The sequence below is a fragment of the Carex rostrata genome, chromosome 13 (genome assembly GCF_964058835.1).
Source record: "Carex rostrata chromosome 13, lpCarRost1.2, whole genome shotgun sequence".
NCBI lineage: Eukaryota > Viridiplantae > Streptophyta > Magnoliopsida > Poales > Cyperaceae > Carex > Carex rostrata.
Genome location: NC_135930.1, coordinates 8,849,620 through 8,872,250, shown reverse-complemented (window position 1 = coordinate 8,872,250; position 22,631 = coordinate 8,849,620). Strand labels below are relative to the sequence as shown.

The 22,631-nt window shown below is 35.3% G+C and overlaps 3 protein-coding genes across 3 annotated transcripts; 2 read left to right on the top strand and 1 right to left on the bottom strand.

Annotated features, from left to right (window-relative positions):
- Positions 1-4,466: 4,466 nt before the first annotated feature.
- Positions 4,467-5,708, top strand: LOC144564703 (uncharacterized). The gene has a single exon (XM_078314302.1). It carries the CDS (start codon positions 4,746-4,748, stop codon positions 5,568-5,570), a length of 825 nt encoding a protein of 274 aa, XP_078170428.1. The 5' UTR covers positions 4,467-4,745; the 3' UTR covers positions 5,571-5,708.
- A 5,976-nt stretch (positions 5,709-11,684) lies between these two features.
- Positions 11,685-15,397, bottom strand: HGO (homogentisate 1,2-dioxygenase). The gene is made up of 9 exons (XM_078314299.1): positions 15,052-15,397; positions 14,337-14,567; positions 14,104-14,183; positions 13,623-13,790; positions 13,278-13,453; positions 12,700-12,769; positions 12,411-12,565; positions 12,238-12,321; positions 11,685-12,079 (listed from the first exon to the last, which is right to left on the bottom strand). Exons 1-9 carry the CDS (start codon positions 15,222-15,224, stop codon positions 11,852-11,854), a joined length of 1,365 nt encoding a protein of 454 aa, XP_078170425.1. The 5' UTR covers positions 15,225-15,397; the 3' UTR covers positions 11,685-11,851.
- A 1,993-nt stretch (positions 15,398-17,390) lies between these two features.
- LOC144563911 (uncharacterized) lies at positions 17,391-18,299 on the top strand. The gene is made up of 2 exons (XM_078313374.1): positions 17,391-17,807; positions 18,270-18,299. Exons 1-2 carry the CDS (start codon positions 17,391-17,393, stop codon positions 18,297-18,299), a joined length of 447 nt encoding a protein of 148 aa, XP_078169500.1.
- Positions 18,300-22,631: the final 4,332 nt, after the last annotated feature.

Here is a 22,631-nt window from a genome sequence, read left to right as displayed (position 1 = left end):
TGGCTGGTTTAGCTCCCAATTTACCAGTTTCTTTTAACATGTCAATGACATATTTTCTTTGACATAGAAATAAGCCTTTACTTGAATGAGCTATTTCTATTCCTAGAAAATATGAAAGGTTCCCAAGGTCCTTGATATCAAATTCCTCCTTCAAATATTGTTTAACCTTTTTAATTTCCTCATTATTATTTCCAGTGATGATAATATCATCTACATAGACAAGAATAATGGTGGTGCAATTTTGTGAATATTTGATAAACATAGAAGAATCTGATGTGCTTTTATTAAAGTTGATTTTTAAAAGAGAAAAGCTTAGCTTGGCATACCATGCTCTTGGTGATTGCTTTACGCCATAAATTGCTTTCTTTAACTTACACACCAATGTTGAATCCGATGCGTTCTTATGACCTGGAGGAAGAGTCATGTAGACCTCTTCTTCCAATGTTCCTTGGAGAAATGCATTTTTTACATCCATTTGGAACAAGTTCCATCCTAAGTTGGTGGCTACCGATAGTAAAATTCTAACAGTATTCATCTTTGCTATTGGTGCAAAAGTTTCTTGGTAGTCAATACCATAAGTTTGGGTGAATCCTTTGGCCACTAACCTAGCTTTGTATCTCTCAATCGTACCATCGCAATTATATTTGATTTTGTATACCCATTTGCAACCTACGGGTTTTTTGTTTTTTGGTAAATGAATAGTATCCCATGTATTATTATTTTCTAAGGCTTGAAGTTCTTCTTTCATAGCCTTAACCCAAACTAGACTTTGGTTGGCTTCGTTAAAACTGGTTGGTTCGGTTTGATTGTTGATGCTACCCAAATAGGCCCGGTATGTTGGAGATACCTTATCATAAGAAATAAAATTTTGAATTGGATACATCACCTGATGGGATACATAATCTCTTAGTTTGATGGGAGGCTGAGTTTGTCTTACTGATCTTCTCAAGGCAGTTTCTTCTTGAGTTGCTTCTTCGCTTGAGTCAGTTTCAATCTCTTCTTGAGTTGTTTCTTCACTTGACTCAGTTTCTTCATTTTCTCCCCCTGAAGGGATTGCACTTGTTTCACCAGTGTGATCTCCTTCAACCTGTTCTTGATTTATTTCTTCAGGAAATATAAAATTATTTGGAGGCAATTGTATTGGTTGACCTTGTGCATTTCCTTGTTCATTTGTTTGATAATATGGTTCATTTTCAAAGAATGACACATCTCGTGAAATATAAAGCTTATGGTTTTTTGGGTCATAACACTTATATCCTTTCTTTTCTGAGGAGTATCCCAAAAAAATAGCTTTAACTGAATTTTTATCTAACTTGTCTTATCTTTTTATATGTACAAAACATGTACACCCAAATATTCTTATATGGTCAAGATCAATTTTTCTACCCTTAAGAATTTCTAAAGGACTCATGTTCCTAAGTCTAGCACTTGGTAATCTATTTATTAGGTAAGTTGCCGTTAACACCGCGTCTGACCAATATGTTTTTGGAACGTTAGTTTGAAAGAGAAGTGATCTAGTAACTTCAAGTAAATGTCTATTTTTTCTTTCTGAAACTCCGTTTTGTTCAGGTGTGTTGATGCATGTGGTTTGATGTAAAATTCTTTTTTGTTTAAAAAATTCTAAGAAATTATTATTTATGTATTCTGTCCCATTATCAGACCTAAAAATTTTAATTTTCGCATTGTATTGATTTTCGACAAAATTATAGAATTCTTGAAAGTAGGAAAAAACTTCATGTTTTCCTTTCAAAAGATATATCCAAGTTGTACGAGAAAAATCATCAATAAATGTGACAAAATATCTAAAATGATTATAAGAATTAATATGAGCTGGACCCCAAACATCTGAATGAATTAAGTCAAAACATTTTTTTGACATACTAGTGGATGAAGAGTAATCTAGTTTGTTTTGAAAATTTACACACATCATAATTTTTTGAATCAAGATTATAACAAAAAAGTTTATTTAAAACTTGATCAGATGGATGACCAAATCGTCGGTGTAGCAATTTGTCACGATCTACTGAATTTAATGACACAAGACATTTATTGTTATTTTCTTCAAGGTAATAAAGACCATTTTTCAAAGATCCCTCACCAATTGTATTACCCGATTCTTGATCCTGAAGGGTTACTTTATTTGGTGAGAAGATGACATTGCAATTCAACTCTTGGGTTATTTTACTAACCGATAATAAGTTTGAGTTAAAGTCTGGTAAATACAAAATATCATTCACATTTTTTGTGAGAAATTTGGTTGTACCAACACCTTGAATTTGAACCTTATTTCCATTTGCAACAGTTACATATTGAGGGTTTTTAATTTGTGTGACATTTTCTAATTTATTTTTGTCCCATGTCATATGATCAGTAGCACCTGAATCAATAATCCATTTACTTGTGTTATGACACATATTTGCAGATTTAAAATTATTGTCAATTTTGCAAGAATTAAAAGTAATAAAAGTAGATTTAGAGTGTACAAAACCTGTAGTTTGCTGCTGTAGCAAATTGTTTATTTGAGTTATTAGTTGGATCAGCTGCACTTCTTGAGCCACAGAGAATCCAAAGAGGTCAGATGGGTTATTTGGTTGAACCGCTTCAGATCCGACCCCTTCATTCCCGTCCACTACTTTGCTCACCCTGCCAAACCTTCCTTTCTTCTCCTTTCTTGCGCCGCCCCAGTTGTTTCCCCGATCTTCCTTCTCTCTGACTGGTCGGAGGTGAGGATGGAGGAACCAACACCCATCAGGGTTGTGCCCTGCTTTCTTGCAGTGGTCACACCGCTCGGTGTTGTTGGGTGCTCCTCTCCCTCTCGCCACTTCTTGAGAGTTAGGGTTAGGGTTTCGGGCGAAACTAAATTGCATCCTTTCTTGGCTTAGGAGCGAAATAAGGTAACCTTTTTTCCTTCGGTTTGCTAGTCAAGCTGATGAAGCTTGGGTTTGATTTTCTGAATTTTTTTTTTTTTTGGTCTTTTACTGGTTTTCTAGGGTCTCTGTGTGTGTGTGTTAAATTTGATAAAAACAGATGCTACTTGAAAACCTTTTTTATTTTGTGAAAAGTGATAAAAACAGATATTGAAATCAAAGATTTCTGATTTTTCTGGTAAATGAAAAACTGGTTTCTGGTTTTCAGGTAAAGAAAATACTGGTTTCTGATTTTCTGGTAACGAAATACTGGTTTCTGGCTTTCTGGTAAAGAAAATACTGGTTTCTGGTTTTCTGGTTTTCTGGTAACGAAAATACTGATTTCTGGCTTTCTGGTAAAAAACTGAAATTTCTGGTTTTTGTTGATGAAAAAGGAATTTTTCTGGTAAGGTTCTAAGAAAATTAAGAAATTAAGAACCTGATAAAAAAAACTGATTATTTCTGGTTTCTGTGTGCGAATCTGCTTGATGATGTAGAATAAAAAACACGAGTGGCTCGTCGAGTAATCGGCCAAGTACTGTTGCTGAATTCTAAGAGCCTTCTTGTTTTGTGGGTTATCTGATGTTGCTTGCAGTTCTCGTTATCTGCAGCTTGATTTGAGTTTGCTTTTCTTGAGTCAGAATTTATCCCGCTCTGATACCATGTGGAAGTGAAGATGAGAATAATGAAAATATTGTATTATTGATTGTTGTTGTTTTACAATGTCTGTACATGACTATTTATAGGCTAAAATTGTACTAGCCGTTAGGCTATTTCCTAATTTACAGAAGTTATAATCTATGTCTTAATTACAAGATTTACTAGCCGTTACTAATATTCAGCTAGATACCTAATTAGTGTGACAGCTATACATTTGGGTGCTAAATTATTTGTTGCCTAAGTTGCCAATGATGAGTAATATCTGAGGCAAAGATATCTATTCTTCAATAGATGGTAATTTAGTTATTCATCGAGTTATTTCTCATGTACTGCTGCAAAATGTCAGACATTCATCTTGCCACCTACTAATGCAATAAACACTAACATTGTCGTGTCTAACCCCTCACACAAGTGAGGAATTTCCTAATTTCTTTACATTTTAATATTTTAACTCGTATATATTCTAAGGTAGGCCATTTCACAGTTTAGTAATTTTACCAATATATATTATAAAGATAAGACTTATATGCTCCAACCAGCAATACACATGCTGACATGCATACTCCATCAGCAATGATGCGAACCACAACCCATCAGGCATCGGTAGATAAGAGCGGTCAATTTTTGCTTGTGTGACATTCTTTCCATATTTGTGAAGAACAGATCAATGGCTTCTTGTGGGACGTTCTTTCTATGTTTTGCTATTTTGTTTACCGAACTGTGCAATCAGTTATGAAAGAGAACCATCTTGATTTTGATCAGGTGGCTTAGATTGAATAGGCACATATCTGCCGAAGCGCTAATAGCAGCAAAATGCAAATAGCGGAATTGTTAGGATAGTAGATTTTTTCTGCTATTTCTTGGTCATAACTGATGAATGAGACCTGATGGGGTTGTGTGGGGCTCTTCTCTGTAACGGACAACAGAACCTAAATCCGTCAGTTTCAAGCATTGTATGTTTCGACTGTCTTCAGCAAACAATGCGATGCTTGGAATTTGACACGTACTGGGCCAATTCAAGGAAGCTCCAGCATATACAAACCCAAGAAAGGCCCAAAACTCATCTAAGCTCAGCTGAATAGCTTTAATTCGGGTCCCTTCTCCAATGGGAAAATATGCTTTTAAGCCGTTAACACAAGGCTCCACGTCACTCCTCTTCCTTCGCAAAACCCTAAACCAATGTCCCCTCTCCCGCCTCAACCCGCCGCCACCTCCTCCGCCGTGCCACGCGAAACAATCGACCGTGCTGTTGGCGCTCTCCTCAAATGGCACCGCCATCATCCACCGCCACCCTCCGACAACTTCATCTACCTCATTCTCTCCCTAAAAACCACCCCCCACAACGGGTGCCACCGCTCCTTCCGCCTCTCCCTCCCCAACCCTCTCTTCTCCTCCATTTGCATCTTCACTAACAACTCTGGAGTAGAAACTCAGAACCTAAACCCTTCCCCTTCGATCCTCTCTGTCTCCGACCTTCGGTCCCTTTATTCCTCACGCGACTCTCTTGCCTCCCTCTCCGCCTCCTTCGATTTGTTCCTTGCTGACCTAAAAATAGCCTCCCGCCTGCCTAATCTGCTTGGTGATGCGTTTTATAGCAAGAAGAAGAAGAGGAGAAGCAAGGAGCCTGTGCTGATTAATCTGGCCAACCCGGCTTGGCCGAACAAGGCTCAGGAGATTCTTGGCTCGACACAGCTGGTGATGGAGGGAGGCCACTGTAAGGGGGTACGGGTTGGCCGGGTTTCCATGGAGAGAAAGGAGATTGTTGAGAATGTGGCGGTGGTGGTTGAGGCTGCAGTTCGGTGTATGCCCAAGAAATGGTATAACATAAGATCGATTCATATAAAATCAACTGAGTCGGTTGCATTGCCGATCTACAAAGAGAGTGGAGAAGAGGATGAAGATGGTGAGGTTGCTTTGAAACAGGATAAAGGGTCCAAAAGGAAGGTTTTGGTTGAGAAATTGGAAGGGGGAGTGTTGAAAACTGTAAAGAGAGCTAAAAAGTGAAATTATTATTTGCTCTTAGGAGCATTTTTTTTTTAATTTTTTTTTGGAGTTTATTAACTTTTGCAGTTGTGATTTAGCTATTATGTTGTGTAATTTAGTTAAAGCTTCGAAATCGAAACATTCAATGTATCATCAAATCTTGCTAACATATTTAACCTGTAAATTTTATAAATTGTAGAGTAATTGTTAAACAATCAACTCCACAACAATGAAATGAAATATATAGAAAATAATTGTTTGATGCACAACTCTTGTCTTTAGAAGGTTTGTTTCTAGCAACCACTCAAAAAGAAAACTTAATTTCAAACAGCACACTCAAAAGCAACTTTTACCTTGGAGCACCATTTGCAAGGAAACTTGTGTTCAGTTTCTTTTGCTTGTGTTATTTCAAATGGAAAGAAAAGAGTGAAAGGCTTGAGCAACTAAAACTCAAACCACACACAAATGATAGAGATTAATGAAAAAATTAGGTGAAGAGAAACATCAGTTGCAGATTATGTTTGCAAAATTTAATATTTTACTATTCAAAAGCCCTCCAGAGTAATGGACAGAATATGTTTGCAAAAATTGTGGATGTTTTTTGTGTCCTTGCAATTGCTGTCCTAGATAGGAAGTTTCGGACCAAAACGACTAATGGGGGCTAAAGAGGCACCAGTAGTTTTCAATGTGAAATTAAAATTGGAGCTGCTGTAGTTATATGATATAGCATGATGACAGTAAGGATAATCTTACTGATCCAGACTCCAGAGGGTGACAATTGACAATAACCTGTTGGGCAACTGGGAAAGAAGTGTTGGTGCTTTTGAGGTACTTGTTGGCAAATTTAGCTTTTAGTGCTATAAATTACTTTTCATTGACCTTTGGTAATTCCATAAATCATTTTCTGTACTAATTCAAGGTAAATTTCACTGCAAGTTAAATTTTAGATAGGTTGGACTTGGTATAAGGGTTTATATAGGTAACGGGCACAAGTAGGGATTAGGTTCCAATAACAGTGCTGGTGGGTTTTAGGATATGACATCAGCAGGATTTCGTACCAGTCTTGCCATTGGATGACTTTGCCATGAACAATTTTACTAGCTTTAAAGAAGATAGGAAGGTTTACAACCAACGTTCATTTTTTTATAGAAAAAAATAAAACAAATACATCAATGAAATGTTGTGAGCAGTATTGGACATTATCAAGTGCTTGTCTGATAATATAGCGTGTTGAATGAAGCCATGCGTTGCCTTACATTATGTTATCGAGACTAGAAGTTACCAGTTTACATTTGTATCTACTGCTAGCGAAGAATAATATTTTTTTGCATTTTAGTGTTATCAGATTGCATATTTGGGTTTGCTAATGAAGAGTAATAAGACTGCATAAAATTCAGCTGAAAGTTAACAAATTTTGAGATTATTTGGCAAAGTCTACATAACATTTCTTGAGCTTCCTTTAGAATTCCTAAAAACTTAATCCGTCCGAACAACATTTGAGTGAGAATTAGCTTTTTTTCTTTTGATCTGAATTCCTAAGCTTAAGTTTATCCTATCCGAATTCTTAAGACACCAGTTTCTTAAATTTAAACCTTCTTAAGACTTCGTGGTCTCCTTATTCTTTAAAAGAAAGTTGTTTTTCTTAATCTGATTTTACCGAATACCGACTCTCTAGTCCTCCGAATTTAATTCATGTTTGCGGACGAACATCGGTGTGTTAAAAGGAGAACCGTATAGTATAAAGTTCTTTTTCCTGCTCGAAATTCAAGGTTGCCCTTGCCCGTCTAGGCGGCGATATTTCTAGCCTATTTTATTAGCCACTGGACTGGAGTTAGGTGTTTGATCTGTTTACTGCTTTGCCAAAAGGGCTTGGATTTCTTGGGTTGGAAAACGCCCACATTCCATTCCTAGAAAAGTAAACGGCCGTACTACATCAGCCCAAACGTCTTTCTTTTCCCCTTCCGCTAACTTAGTAAAGCAGTTTAAAGAGAGATTATATTATTACCAGGAAGCTATGTTGCATGGATATGGATACGATACGGATACGGTGATACGGTAATTTTCAAAAATTTCAGATACGATACGCCTATTATATATTATATTAATTATATTATTGATTCAAAATTTATATTATATAAATTAAATATCAAAAATTCTAAATAAGGTGCTTTATATAAGTTTATAAATATAAGCTACTTTATTACAACAACAAAGTTGAGTGGGTGCAGTGGTTGACGCGTCTGTCTGGCTACCCTTAGAACCTTGGTTCGATTCAAGTTGAAGACTAGGAATTTTGCTCCAAATTTGTTGGGTACGGCTTGCTCAAAATATTAAGGATACGCCACATCATCGGATACTGGCGTAGCCGTATCGTACGCGTATCCGTATCCGATATATATCGGATACTGGTACGGGATCTAATATGGCGTATCCGTGTAACATAGCCAGGAAGTGTTATTTCTCTGCTTTCTTTGAGGGGAGGTAGACAGGTAGTGGAGAGGGAGTGCACGTTATAACTGTTGTGCCATTAAGGCGTTAACAGATATTGACATGCCACCGTATAATACCGCAGGGAAAATTTGCAGTAAGAAAATAATGCGATAAAACAAGTCATCTCGAAAGAAACGTCTGATAAAACGATTTCCAACAACGATCACTTTACTAACCTTGTCTATGCAATTAAATTTGTTAAACGCCCTACCAGTATTAATCTTTCGTACTCCCAAAAGAATGATGGATCACCTTCTTCTAGTTTCAATTTTCCTTCGAACATTAGCAACCCTGTTGCTAGTAATGTAGGAAACAGAAATCATCAAAGCAACTTTTCATCCAGCACTTCCATAACTGACAATTTATTAGACACAACTGGAGTTATCCATTTGACCACTTATATGGCCAGTGTTTTAAAATGCGATTTTGTTCATGCATGCGGAAGGCCACTGCATACCGCATATGCGGTATGCGGACGCATATGCAGATTTTAAAATAAAAATTCACGTGTGTGTGTATATATATATATATTCATATTCATATATTTGAATTTATTTTTACATAATAACATAACCAACAATAATTTTTTTATTTTTTTAATATAAATTTTAATTAAAATACAATCAAATTATCAAAACCGTATGGGAAGACTGCATAGCCGCATATTCAGACCACATGGCCGCATTTTTAATCCGCATGACCACATATTCGGACCGCATATGCGGCCGCATGGAAAAACCGCATGGACATTCTGAACACAGCTGCCGACCGCATACACATATGTGGCCCATGCAGCCGCATTTTAAAACACTGTATACGGCCTATATTGATTCTTCCTCCTGGAGATAACTGAGACTCGTAACTACAATTTGTTTTATACTACAGCTCATTTTCTATTTAACTTTTAGTACAGATCAGATAGGAATACAATGTAATATCGATTGGCTATATATATCCTATAATCTCCTCTTTGCGGATTAATACAAAATCAATTCAAAAAATTTTAAATACAATGTAATAGCATTCGATCGAACCATCGGCTCGTCATTTGATCTTGTAGACCCATTTATATCCAACAACTTGTTGATTGGGGCGAGGAGGAACCAAAGTTCATGTGTTGTTGAGAGCAAAAGCATTCATATCAATCACCATACCATTGCACCAGATCCTCTCCAAACTGAATAGCCACTCCTGCCTACTGCCACTACACCTGTTACTGCACCTACACCGAATACCACACCCAATACATCAACACACCCTATGGTCACTCGAACTCGGGACAATGCTCATCGGGTCTGTGCCTTTCCCGACCATGTTGCCTTTAATTGTCACCTCGCTTGAAACTGAGCCTACCTCCTTTACTCAAGCTAACTCCAAACTCAAATGGCATAATTCTATGACGATTGAAATGAATGCTCTTGCTCTCAACAACACATGAACCTTGGTTCCTCCTCGCCCCAATCAACAAGTTGTTGGATTTAAATGGGTCTACAAGATCAAACAACAAGCCGGTGATTCGATCAAACGCTACAAGGCCCGTTTGGTGGCTTAGGAATTTCATGAAATTGAAAGTATTGATTATTTTAATACTTCTAGTCTCGTGGTTTGACCCACCACCATTAGACTTATCTTCTCTATTGTGGTGTCATCTCATTTGCCCATTCGTCAAGTTGATGTTCATAATGTTTTTCTCACTGGTGAGCATACCGAACAAGTTTTTATGTGCCAATCCCCGGTTTTGTTGATCCGAACCACCTCGACTATGTGTGCCTTCTCTGTAAGGCTCTATACGGTCTCAAACAATCTTCAAAGGCTTAGTTTTCATTACTCTTGAGTGTGTTGCTTCCAAACCAGTGTTGTAAATAACGGTATGCGGTTGTCGGACGAAAAGGTACTGCCAAGCGATTAATCGGTATGCGGCTGATTAATCGAAAATATGCGTACAATTTAACGTTTTTATTGAATTTATGTATATATATCATAATTTATAAAAAAAGTAATTTATTTAACTTATTAAACTTATCAAATAAACTTAATTTAACTTAGTTCTATTATTATAACATGACACTACACTTATTTTTTTTCAACGCATAAGCACTTCACATGTGTAAGTAACACATTTATTTCATAAAAAAAATAAATTCAAGAATTAAGTTTTTTCAAATACTAATAACATATTATTTGAAAGAAATGAAACATTCTTAATATAAAATCACTAAATTTAGTTTATAATAACAACTTAGTTTCATAATTGAATATGTCGTACTAAGTGAAAAAAGTACATCAGTAAATGAGAAAAATACGTAGTATATAAATAACAGAAAAATTAGTCAATTTCAAAGTAAAAAGAAAAAACTTATATTAAAAATATTGGATGTATATCCAAGCACAAATTAAACTACAATACATGATTTATAAAACTTATTATCACACACAATCATAGAAAAAAAATCAATGTGAAAATAAATATTTATGGAATAAACGAGAATAAACGGACGACTAAACGGTAAAACGGCCGATTAATCCTTTTCATCCGTAAACAAGCATCCATTAAGTATATTCATAACGGTTTGGCCACCATTAACGATTAAACTTCCGTTTAATCGGCCGTTAAGACCGTTTTTTAGAACACTGCTTCCAACTATGATCCCTCCCTCTTTCTTTCTCATGCTTGTGGTCATACTACTATAGTACTATGGTTTTGATCTATGTCGATGATATATTGATCACAGGAAGTAACACCTCTCATTTGCACCAATGTATCACACACTTGTAACAAGTTTTTTCTCTCAAAGACCTTGGTCCAATAAGTTACTTTTTGGGTATTGAGGTTCAAAACACTCCCCTCAAGTTGCATCTTTCACAAACCAAGTACCTCCAAGACCTTCTAACCCGAACCAATATGCAAACCGCCAAGTCTAACCCTACACACATGGCCGTCAGTTCCTCTATTTTTGGCAATAATAGTGCTCCTTTCAACAACCCGCATCTTTAACCCCATGGCCATTGCTCGACCTCCAGCTTTTGTATATCACCGAAGCTGAGTATTGAAGTTTGACTATCACTTGCGCCGAACTTCTTTGGCTCCAACATTTGCTTCACGTGCTTCATGTCAAACTCGTCTCTCCAACAACCATTTGGTGTGACAAGCTTGATGCTACTTTTCTTACCTCCAATCTCATGTTCTATGCACGAAATAAGCATGTTGAGATTGATTAGTGATTACCACTTTGTTCATGAACGCATGGTTTCTAAAGAGTTACATGTTCGCTTCTTGTGCTCAAAAAATCAATTGGCCCCCTACCTACCTCACGCTTGCAAGGTCACTCCAGCTGGGGTGGGGATGGGGGGCGTATTAGACCCAACAGGAGTTATCCATTTGATCACTACTTGAAGCATACGGTTCTGTATTGATTATCCCTTTCTCCTGGAGATGACTGAGACTCGTTGTAACTGCAATTTGTTTTATAATACAGCTCATTTATTCTTTTAACCTTTAACAGAGGTCAGATAGGAAGACACTGTAATAGCGATTGGCTATATATATCCTGTAATCTCCACTTTGCAGATTTATACAAAACATTTCATATACTGATATACATTTAAAATACCTTATCATATTGCAATTATTATGCATTAAACCAATTTGACCTGTTGTCCAGCAAACCTTTCTGACTTTGATCTGATCACTTAAATCATTTATTCACATTATTACCATAAACTAATATACAACATGTTTTAGTACGCATCACATGGTAGATATTACATATTACCCTTGGTGCAATCCCAAGAGTGGAAATAAAATTTCATTTTCAAGATTGTGCGGCTTCACTGATCTTAGTGCCATTTTCATCCACAGTTTCTCTGTTATGTGAAAAATGTGACTTGAGGCCGATCCAACACTGGTAGTAGTCTTTATCAAGACCAGGAGATTCGAGTGCCCATTTACACACACGAGGGATGAGAGACGACTCGAACATGAAAGCTAGTGTTCCCTTGATTCTAGAAGGTTCGTTAGCCTCGCTTCTACTAACTGTAGCCTGTTATTGAATAATTAGATTAGAAAATCAATTGTAAGATTATAAAATACAGACATAAACATGAAAGACTTTAAAGGAATGTAGTAGATAATGAGATAGCAGAAAAACATTAATGCTTAAGACTTTTGAATTAAAAAAAGGCAATAAGAGAAATTAACCTCGAATGTTTTTGTATCAGGTCCATGAGGAGTCATGCAACTATGAAGACTAGCACCACCAGGTAGAAATCCGTCTTGTTTAGCCTACAAAATGAAATTTACATAAGCTTATTTGCAGTAAAATATATCCGACTGTGGCTACTTTGATGGAGTATTTATCCAAAAATATTCACCTCATAAACTCCATTGATTAAACCCATGAATTCAGTCATACAATTGCGGTGGTAGTAAGGCGGACGAAAGGTGTTCTCTGCGACTAGCCATCTAGGTGGAAAGATCACAAAATCAAGTAGTGCGACCCCCAGTTTATCAGTTGGTGCTGTTAATACTGAAAAAGGAGCAAAAAATTAGTAATTAAAAAGCTCAGAATATAATTAAAATTTTCCATTTCAGGTTTTACTATTAATAGCTATTCCAGTACCTCCCAATAATTGCTGAGATAATATGAAAAAGATTAATCACCTGTATTTATTGATGGATCTCCATGATCAAAGAGGACAGTGTTAAATGGACAGAACTTGCTCAAATCATACTGAAAAAAAATTTAAAAGTTACAACAGAATAGATTAGCATTGACTATCACAGCTTAGTAGGTAATAGATTATTTACTAGAATGGAGAAGGACAGACTTCCTTTTAAGATTGATGCTATTCAAGTATCAAAATATAGGATTGCGGACTTGCGGTACCATGTTATTCAGTTCCTATATATACCAACTAGTATGACTGGCTAGCACCTGGTACCATACCAATAGCAGCAATTTCTGAATCTTTTCTTTTGCTTTATTTTTTTCCTTGACATTTTGCTCCACCAGTTGAACTGGATTAACAAAATTGTATAAATTGCACAATCAAATGCCTAATTGAGGATTAGTTAGGATAAATTATAAACCAAAAGACCAATGGAGAATAAGTTGGATTTAGTTTCCCAGATTTCAAAATTCAAGATATTTTGGACTTGATACTGTAAAATTTGCAGGACTATGCTAAACCTTGCACCAGTGTTTCAAATGGTGAAAACTCAAAAAGCATTGTTGATACCTTATACGGCACATAGTTCCCATGCCATGCAACCACATTAAATGGGGAGAAATCTTGTTTTGCCATGAACAGCTCTCCACCGAACTTTTGCACTACTGTGTAGTTGGGATAGGTAGCATCTTCATACCAAGCTTTTGGAACTAAAAAGTCTCTTGGAGCAGCAAGTCCATTTGCACCTAAACAAATAAATCATCTAAAAAGTACTGAAAAGGCCCAAAGAGAAGGAAGTGTAATATGAATGTCGCTATGCAAAACTAACACCTAATTCTGAATGAGGATGTTGTTATGCAAAACTAACAGTAAAGGTAATAATTATGACAATACAATTTGATAAATATTCCTTACCGATTGGTCCAAGATCAGGAAGCCGATAATGAGTGCCGAATATTTCAGCAACATAACCACGGGAAGGTCCATCTGGCAGATCAATTGAGAATCGGAAGCCTTGAGGAATCACAACTATTTCACCCGGTTGAACAAACAATTTTCCGCATTCGGTTGTGATGAAGAGCTCTGGGCTTGATACAAAGTAAAAAGGAACCAAGATAATTTGCAAAAAAGTAAAGTTTATTATTGAAGGATAACTATCTAGCTGAGTGTGTAGACAATTGGATTGGCTATCACTTCTTTTTCCTATTTTTGACAGACTCATCTAAATAGAGATACTCATCTAAACCCAGAATTATTAGAAAATATAGACAACATCTTATATCCAGACACAAAAGACAAGCAGAAAACACAAAATAAAACAATTAACAAAAGAAAAAAATGATAATCTACTATGGAAAGGGATCAAATAGAGTAAAAGAATTGTGGTAAAACTTACTTCCATGTTGAGGAACAACGAGAAAATCACCATCAGCGTTGCAAAAGGCGCGTCCCTCCATTGACTTATTAGCCACATACCTAAAACATACATAAAACTAATTTTAATAAAGTAAAGGCACTGCATCCCCTGAAAGATGGTACATCAAGAAATATATATATAGAAATTTGAAATTTTTTTGTGAATAGTGGTTTGTTGGCCACTTTTCTCAAAAAGAAAAGAAAAGACAATACATATGAATAGCATAGCCATGCCGAAGAAAAGAACTCCCGGCCCCACAAATTGTGTACAAACCGTCAATAAAGTCAGTTGGAATTTCTGAAAATTCAGCTGGCTTCCATCGCAACTGAGTCGGCGTGGCTGAGGTTGTCTGCTGATTAAATTCACTGACGATGCGCTTGTTTTCAGGAATGCAGGGGTAAAATGGCTCATGGGTCACAGATGGCTTTATTCGGTAGAACCAACTATAAGTAAAAAAAAAAAAAAAAAAAAAAAAATCATTATTAAGTTAGTTACAAAGGTATATTACAAAAATGGTCCCCAAATATCACCCATCTTTCACAATGGAAAACTAATTGTATTTTAAGGACAATTTGTGTAAAATGTGTAACTTAAGCTCAATTATAATAGGAGGCAGGAAGTTTATGTTGGCTGGAGCAAGATATCACTTATCCAGTTTAAGCTCAATTATGTCATGATGAGTTCAATGCAAAAAAAGACATCAGCTAAACTAAAACAATTATATGCAAGAAGTATCATGATCGTCAATTTAACTGATTCTGGATAACCAATTGCAGGTGATCAAATTTCCGGCCAACATATATGCAAGAATTTATAAGAAATTGACAAAAAAAAAAAATAAACCCGGTTCTAACCAATCAATTGCTCTATGCAGTGAACATTTTTTTTTTAAAAAAAAAACGACAGTATAACTGGAACTAAGCAAACCTGCACTGATTGAGGTGGCGAGGGGAGGTGAAGGAGGTGCCGGAGAGTTGCTCGGCGTAGAGGCCAAGGGGGCAGATGAGGGGGTTGTTCTGATTACGTGGCAGCGCACCAGGGATGGCCTCTGACGAGAAGTGACCCCCAAATCCGGACAAGTATTCTACCTCTTCTTGCATCTCGTTTCAATTTGAATCGAGAGAAGTGGAAGTAAAGGAAATGGAAGAAATGTTTCTAAAATTGTAAGATATAAGAGGTTTGTTCGATTGTTTCTCTTTCTAGATTGTGAAAGTGAAATGGGATCAGATAGGCATGCACTGCTAGATGATCCGTGAAAGGACTAAACTCTTTTCTATTTTTTTTTTAAAGGAATACATATTTCCTGAAGTAACTCAAATTTTGGGTTTAGATCCAGACCGTCAGATCTGTTTGGCACGAATTTTAAAAGATCTCTTGCATCCCAACTCTGCCCAGATCTAAATTCAAAATTTGAGATTCTTACGAGTCTGGACTCGACTGAGAGTGACTAGTCAGAGTCGACAGTCGCAAATCCAGTTTGTCATATTTTCGATTTGATCCATGAAAATTATAATTATTACTCTTTTTACTTTTTATTGCTTATATTCAGAGAGAGCTATATGTGAAAAGTGAGTAGAACTACGGTGTTCTTAAGTTCACCAAGTATTTTGGTGAACTCAAGTCTAAAATCTCTTAAATTGGCTTTAAATGACGAATTTGAACCGTTGAATTCCGCCTACCTTATGAGTGATTCGTCTATATGTGAAAATTTTAAACATTCAAACTAATTTAGTTTAAAATCAAGCGGTCAAAATTAAAAGGTTAATAAATTAATTTTAGTGCATTCATTTTTGAATGTTTTTTACCACTTGACTCTATACAAAATTAATGTTTTTTACATGTAAATGCATCACTTATAAAGTAGGCGGATTTCAACGATTCGGATTTCAACGATTCGGATTTCAATAAGTTTTAGACTTGAGTTCACCAAAGAACTTAGTGAACTTAAGAACATCCTAGTTCTACTCGTGAAAAGTAATGTCAATCAGTCTTGATGAATTTAACAAAAAATCTATTTGACTTTTACTCGCATGAATAAAGTAATATAGAGTTTGGCTAGTATAACATTAGTGTCATTTCAGCCTATATAACACCAACTCTAAAATCTATTCAATCGACTTCGAACGACTAATCCAAACCGTTCAAACTGATTTACATTATGAGTGATTCGTTTACATACAATTTTTTTATATTTTCGAGTTATTTTAGTATCAAATCAAGCGGTAAAATATTGAAAAATTAATGTATTAAAATTAACTTAAAAACTCACACATTTGACCGCTTGACTTAATACTAAATAAATTTAAAAGGTTATAAATTATGCATGTAAACGCACAACTAATGAAGTAGATTGGTTTGAACGGTTTGGATTCACCGTTTGAAGTTGATTTGATAAGTTTTAGAGTTGGTGTTATATAGGTTGAAATGACACTGATGTTATACTAGCCAAACTCAAACTCAGTATATACAATACTTATTTAGCATCATGGTTGAGTCAACCATTCACCTGACCACTCTCGTAATTTACGATTTTATCCAATTCCTTGAAGGAAGGTGAATAATTTATAAAATGTAATGTTTAAAGAGTTGATATAAAAAATAAAAAATAAAAAATTAAATATTTAGAAACTTAAACCCTTTTAGGGACCAAAACAGAAAAAGTGTCATACTTTTTTTTTTTTTTTGAACAAAGTCATACTTTTTGTTCAGGCAATTCATATTATGCAATCGCTACTTAATTATGCAATTAGCGGTGACATAAATCGTCGTACGAGTGGATAAGAATTCAAATCTTGTATATGTAGGAATAGAATGTGTGAGTGAGTGATTCGAGTCACTTAATATATTTTTTATATTAAAATATATAATTTGAAGATCAAATTTTATATTTTTTTAGAAACTCTTTACAACTGTTTTAGATAGATACAAACTTACTATTTTTAGATGGTCCATAATTTTCTAATTTTGTAACTATTTATAAAAATAGTAAAGAAATTAACAATATATAAAATTGTGTTTTCAAACACATTTTAATATAGAGGTCATGTTGAACGATTCGGATCAACTGTTTGAATTTTAAAAACAGAGATGAGAATGTAGGATAATTACAGTCATCTACCTCGGTGATCAAGGCAAATAGAACTTTCTTAGTCTCTTTCAGATACAAGCGAGGGTTGCGACAAGGAGATCCCCTGTCTCTGTCTCCTATGCTATTAATTATTGCAGCGGATACCCTATCAAGGTTTCTACAAAACGCAACCTCAGTAATGGCAACTCCTGCTTTTGCTTTCCCGAGAGTCATCCAATTCGCGAACGACACCGTAATCGTGACAAAAGCTCACCCAGAAACTCTAAAGGTGATAGCACTAGTGCTCACACTTTATGAGGATTTATCGGGCCTTAGAATAAATAAGTCAAGAAATACCTTCATACCAGTAGCAACCCCACCACGGCTAGTGCCGGTTATACAAAATATTCTAGCTTGTGATTCATCTAACTTGCCAATTACCTACTTAGGTCTACCATTAACATTGAGGAAACCGAGGAAATTTCATTACCAACCAATATTAGAGGCGGTACAAGCTAGACTTCAGAGATGGAAAACAAATATCATATCATACGGGGGGAGAGTAACACTGGTGAAGTCAGTAGTCCTTTCAGCAATGCCGCTTCATTACATGCAAGTCCTTATAATCCTAAAGTGCGTTCTGAAACACATAGACATAATTAGAAGGATTTTTTTTGTGGAAAGCGAGCGAAGTATGTAGTGGTATAAATTGCGTGGTCAGTTGGGAAAGGGTTTGCACTCTCCAAGTAAATGGGGGTATGAGCATTATTGACCTTGATAGATAAAATGAGGCATTGCGCGCTCACGAAATGGTTATGGAAGATGCATAGCGATCAACAGGGGCCGTTTGCGGGAATGATGACAATTACTCTGAAACATTTCTATTCGGCATCTTGACATTGGGATATCCAAACGGGGACCTAAGTCTGGCGATGAAATGCAAACAGTAAGTTCACTTGCTCCTTGGCTTATTGGTCCATGCATGATAAGGGATACCGATGCAGATTTCAAAAAACATTGTGAAAACTGAGGGTACCAATCAAAGTAAGGGTCTTTTTTGGCTATTGCTGTGTGACAGACTAATGACTCGGGAAATCCTTATGATTAGGGGGTGCAACATCGCCCAAGAGTGTGTACTGTGCGATACGGGTTCATTGGAGAGTAGGGATCACCTGTTTGGGGTTGTACATATTCTAAACAATTTTGGATATATAGGGTTACTTGCGGAATTCAACCTAACAATACCAGGAGGGGACTCGGTAGAGGTAGCATGGTTCGATCATAGGGATTCCCTCCATACTCAAGTAAGACAAAAATTGGACTTAACTTGAGTAGCGGAAACATGAACACTATAGAGAGAGAAACAAAAGAATCTTCAATAAAACATCAAAACCAGTGCCGATAATAATTAATAGCGCCTCCACAGAAATATATTTCTGATTACATGAAGAATATAGTACCCACCATTGAGAAGGGTGGAGGTCCTTATTTAACATGTAAAGAGTACAGCTGAGAAGTGATTGTATTATAGTGTATATAAATCTCATTTTGTAAAATAAACTCTTTTATCATCAATATATTAATTTGTTAACGGCTAGCTCTTTGCCGGTTAACTCTCAAAAAAATAACTGGAGTACAAAAACAACGAACATTTTAACTCTAATCATAAAAAGAGAAGGAAAAAAAAAAAATCTTTTCGGTCCTCATTCCCTTCCTATCCGAAAATTTCTTATGTTGTATGTTTCCCTACTACTGTATGCAAGTATATTGTGTTTCTTTTTATACAATTTATCTAATTTTTTTTAAAGCTAATAACATGGCGAAAGTACTGTTAATCCAAATTACTTACCCATGTGATGGCAATACACTGATAATGATTCTTTCTATTCGGAATATGACACGTCAGTAGGTAACTGAATTGGAATAAATCTGCTGCAATCTGAATTAGATGAGCAGTATTCTGAAATTTCTGCTTTTTTAAATCTAACCGTTCAACTTTTTCTGTGCACGTATCTCAAAACAAATCAATAGTTAGATTTGGAAAGGTAAGAATTTCAAGGTACTTTTTATCTATTTCGGATCGCAGCAGATTTATTACCGTAACTGAATACATATAAAATGAAGAAGGAATGTTATTCAAACCTAAATGATTCTATGATCTTCAAACTCATATCCTGATATGTATCCCGTACATGGAAATACATTAGCGATGGATCTTGAGATAAGCTCAACTGCTCAACTGCTCTCTGCCAGGCTGTGACATGTCAGAGCGACCCATCAGATCAGATCCACTAGGACTAAAGAAATATAAGGAACATGTTATTCTGATCCCAATTGTTGATCTGCATTGAGATTCGAACATGAATTTTTTTTTATTGATTTGCACATTAAAATTTTGAACAGTTGAAATTGAAATAACAGGTTTCTATTCCTTTGAAATAACAGCAGAATTATTTCCATGATACTTCCGTGTGTATGTGTGTGTATATTTTGCTTATAAGATTATAAAATTATAAAATTATAAATAATTTAAATTACTCTAAAATGATGAAAATTATTTAATAATTTGAACGGTGAAGCGATGGACTAAATTATATGATTAAAGAGAGGAAATTGCGTGAGCTTACATAAACACCATCCCATAGTTATTGACGTTTTTTTTTTAAATACTCTAAAAAAATAGCAAATATTGATTTATTTATTTTTTAAAAACACCATAACCGTTCCATATTTGGGCGGTTTGCTTTTGATACCTGACCGCCTCACATTGGGACGATCAACTGCCTGAACCAAACCGCTTCATGTATGGGCGATCTGCTATAAAAATTCCTATATATATAAGATAGTTTTTTCTCTCACGTCCACTCACAATTCATTCTTACTCCAGATAAAGAGAAAGAGGAAGAAGAAATTCAAATAATTTTTTTGCGACTACAGATTTTTATTTATTTACTATTTAATTTTTTAATTCATTTTAATATATAAACCGATAAATGTTTATTGGCTAATGTGGTTCGTTAAAGTAAAAATGGTGACTGCACTGTATGTGGGCGGAAATATTACCCGGGGTGTGGAGGGAGAACAGTACACGAAAGATGCAAACTATGGCTTCCAGATTAATGAAAATACCACATTTCTGGAGCTTAAGCAAATGGGATACGAAAATATAATATAAGTGTTGAATTAATAAAATGATTAAAATAATATATATAGTAGCCGTATCGTATTTAGGATTTTTTTTAAATTATCGTATCGTATCTGATACGATATCCGTACCCATATCCATACCCATATCCATACAACATAGATTTCCAATCATTCGAGTCTGTATCCCCTCAGGTACCTAAGGTGCGATCTAAATAAATGGATGGTCCATATTAATTTCAGTTAGGCAAAACTTACTCCAATGTCTATAGAAACTATAGAGGGTCTGCTTTCAGATTCGTGCCAAGTTGAAAGAACGATCCATATTTACTTATTACACCTCAAGTACATGGGTGATTCGAATTTCAGTTGTTACTTGTTACTCATTAGTAGGGGTGATTAATGAGCAAGCATGAGCGAGTTAGGGTATGCTCATGTTCGGCTCATTAAGTTAACGAGCAAGTTGTTAATGAACTTAATTTTACCGAGTGAGTTATAAGCAAGTCACGAGTTATAGAATTTAACAGATTGTCATAATCCATTTAACATTCTTTGGTTTTTTTTTTGTACAGTAAAAATCCGTAGGTTATCATTAATATAATAAGAAAGTACATGAGTGTTTAGTGTTGTAACAAGGCTGCAACGAACAAAAAACATGCTACAACAAAATACCAACAAATGATGATCCGAATAACATTGCAAACACTTTAATTTCAATTCTCTGTAAACAATACACTTGAGATTGGATGTGGCAGAAACCTGATTTATTTGGGTTTGATATAATTTGGGATTAGACGTGGCATGATTCATGTTGCTTGCCAATTAGCAATATGGATGCTCGGTCCCATTTTTTTTTTTCCTACTTATTGCTTGCTTTTGTTTGTCTATAATAAGCATGGAGTGTGATCTCCTGCAAAGTTTATTATCTCTGGTACAAATTGTTCGTACTTTGCTCACTTCTTTTGATGTTCTGACACATGGCTGTAGTGCCTTGTTGCTTTTCTGTGTAAGACATTTTATATAATGGAATGGCTTTTTAGCCTATTTTTCAAAAAAAAATAATTCATGTAACTCAATTCTTAATGAGCGAGTTATGAGCGAGTTGGAATATGATCATACTCGGCTCATTAAGTTAACGAGCAAATTTAAATAAGTTGATAATGAACGAATTGTTAATAAACTTTTAGCGAGCAAGTTATGAACAATTTACTCACCCATACTCATTATTCTTAGAGGAGAAGTGCAACATCGCTCCAATTGATCCATACAGTTGGAGACCCGTAAAGTTACCTGAAACCATGTTTATTTAATATATTAAATTAATAGGTTTTATTTTTTATTTTTGCTTCAAACACGCCCGTAGCCAAATTAAAAGGCTTTTCACGTGGGGCCTTTTCAACTGTTACTGGGACAGTCCGACTGGAATGGGAAATTTTTTCATAAACCATAAATAATTAAAAACATTTAACGATAACAATACGATTCCTTTTTTTTTTTTTCAAAACACATAAGGACCGGACGAATCGTGCGGTCTGGAATTTATTTTTCTTCATTTTTTTAAGTTTTGCACCTTTTTCTTTATTATCGGCCACAGAAAATCTTCCATTTTTATTTTTTTTCTCCATACCGGACGGACCGTCAGGTCTTAAACTTTATTTTTCGCATTTTCTCCAGATCGGACGGTCCGTCCGGTCTTAAATTTTTTCCTTTTTTTTGTTTTTTTCTGTTTTGTTTCGTATCACCGTGGTTTTTAAAAAAAAATTTTTGTTTTTTTCTATTTTATTTCTATGATATCACGTGGTCTTAATTGTTTTTTTGTTTTTTGTTTTTTGTTTTTTGTTTTTTTTTCTTTTTGCGTGGCTTTTTCTCCGGACTGAATGGTCCGTCCGGTCTGTTTTTATTTTTCTTCAGACCGGACGGTTAGTTCGGTCTTAATTTTTTTTAATTTTTTTATTCAACCCGTGGGTCTGTGTTTATTTTTTCTTCTAATAATACTTTTTTCATCATTTTTTTTGTTTTTTTGTTTGCCGTGATCGTTGCAAATAATTTTAAAGTAAGAATAAAGTAAACTTTTTATTTTTCTGAAGAAATAATTATTATTAGATTGACTGAAAGTGTTATTAATATTACTGTTTTCATCATTATTGCAACTGATTTTATTTTGTTTGCTGTGACTTTTTGCGGCCATTTTTATTAATATCCCTAAAAAAAATCAAAATTTTAAAAATGCCCATGTTCCTCATTTTTTTTTAAAAATGCCCTGACCGCCTGGGCCCAGGGCGGCCCATAGCACATG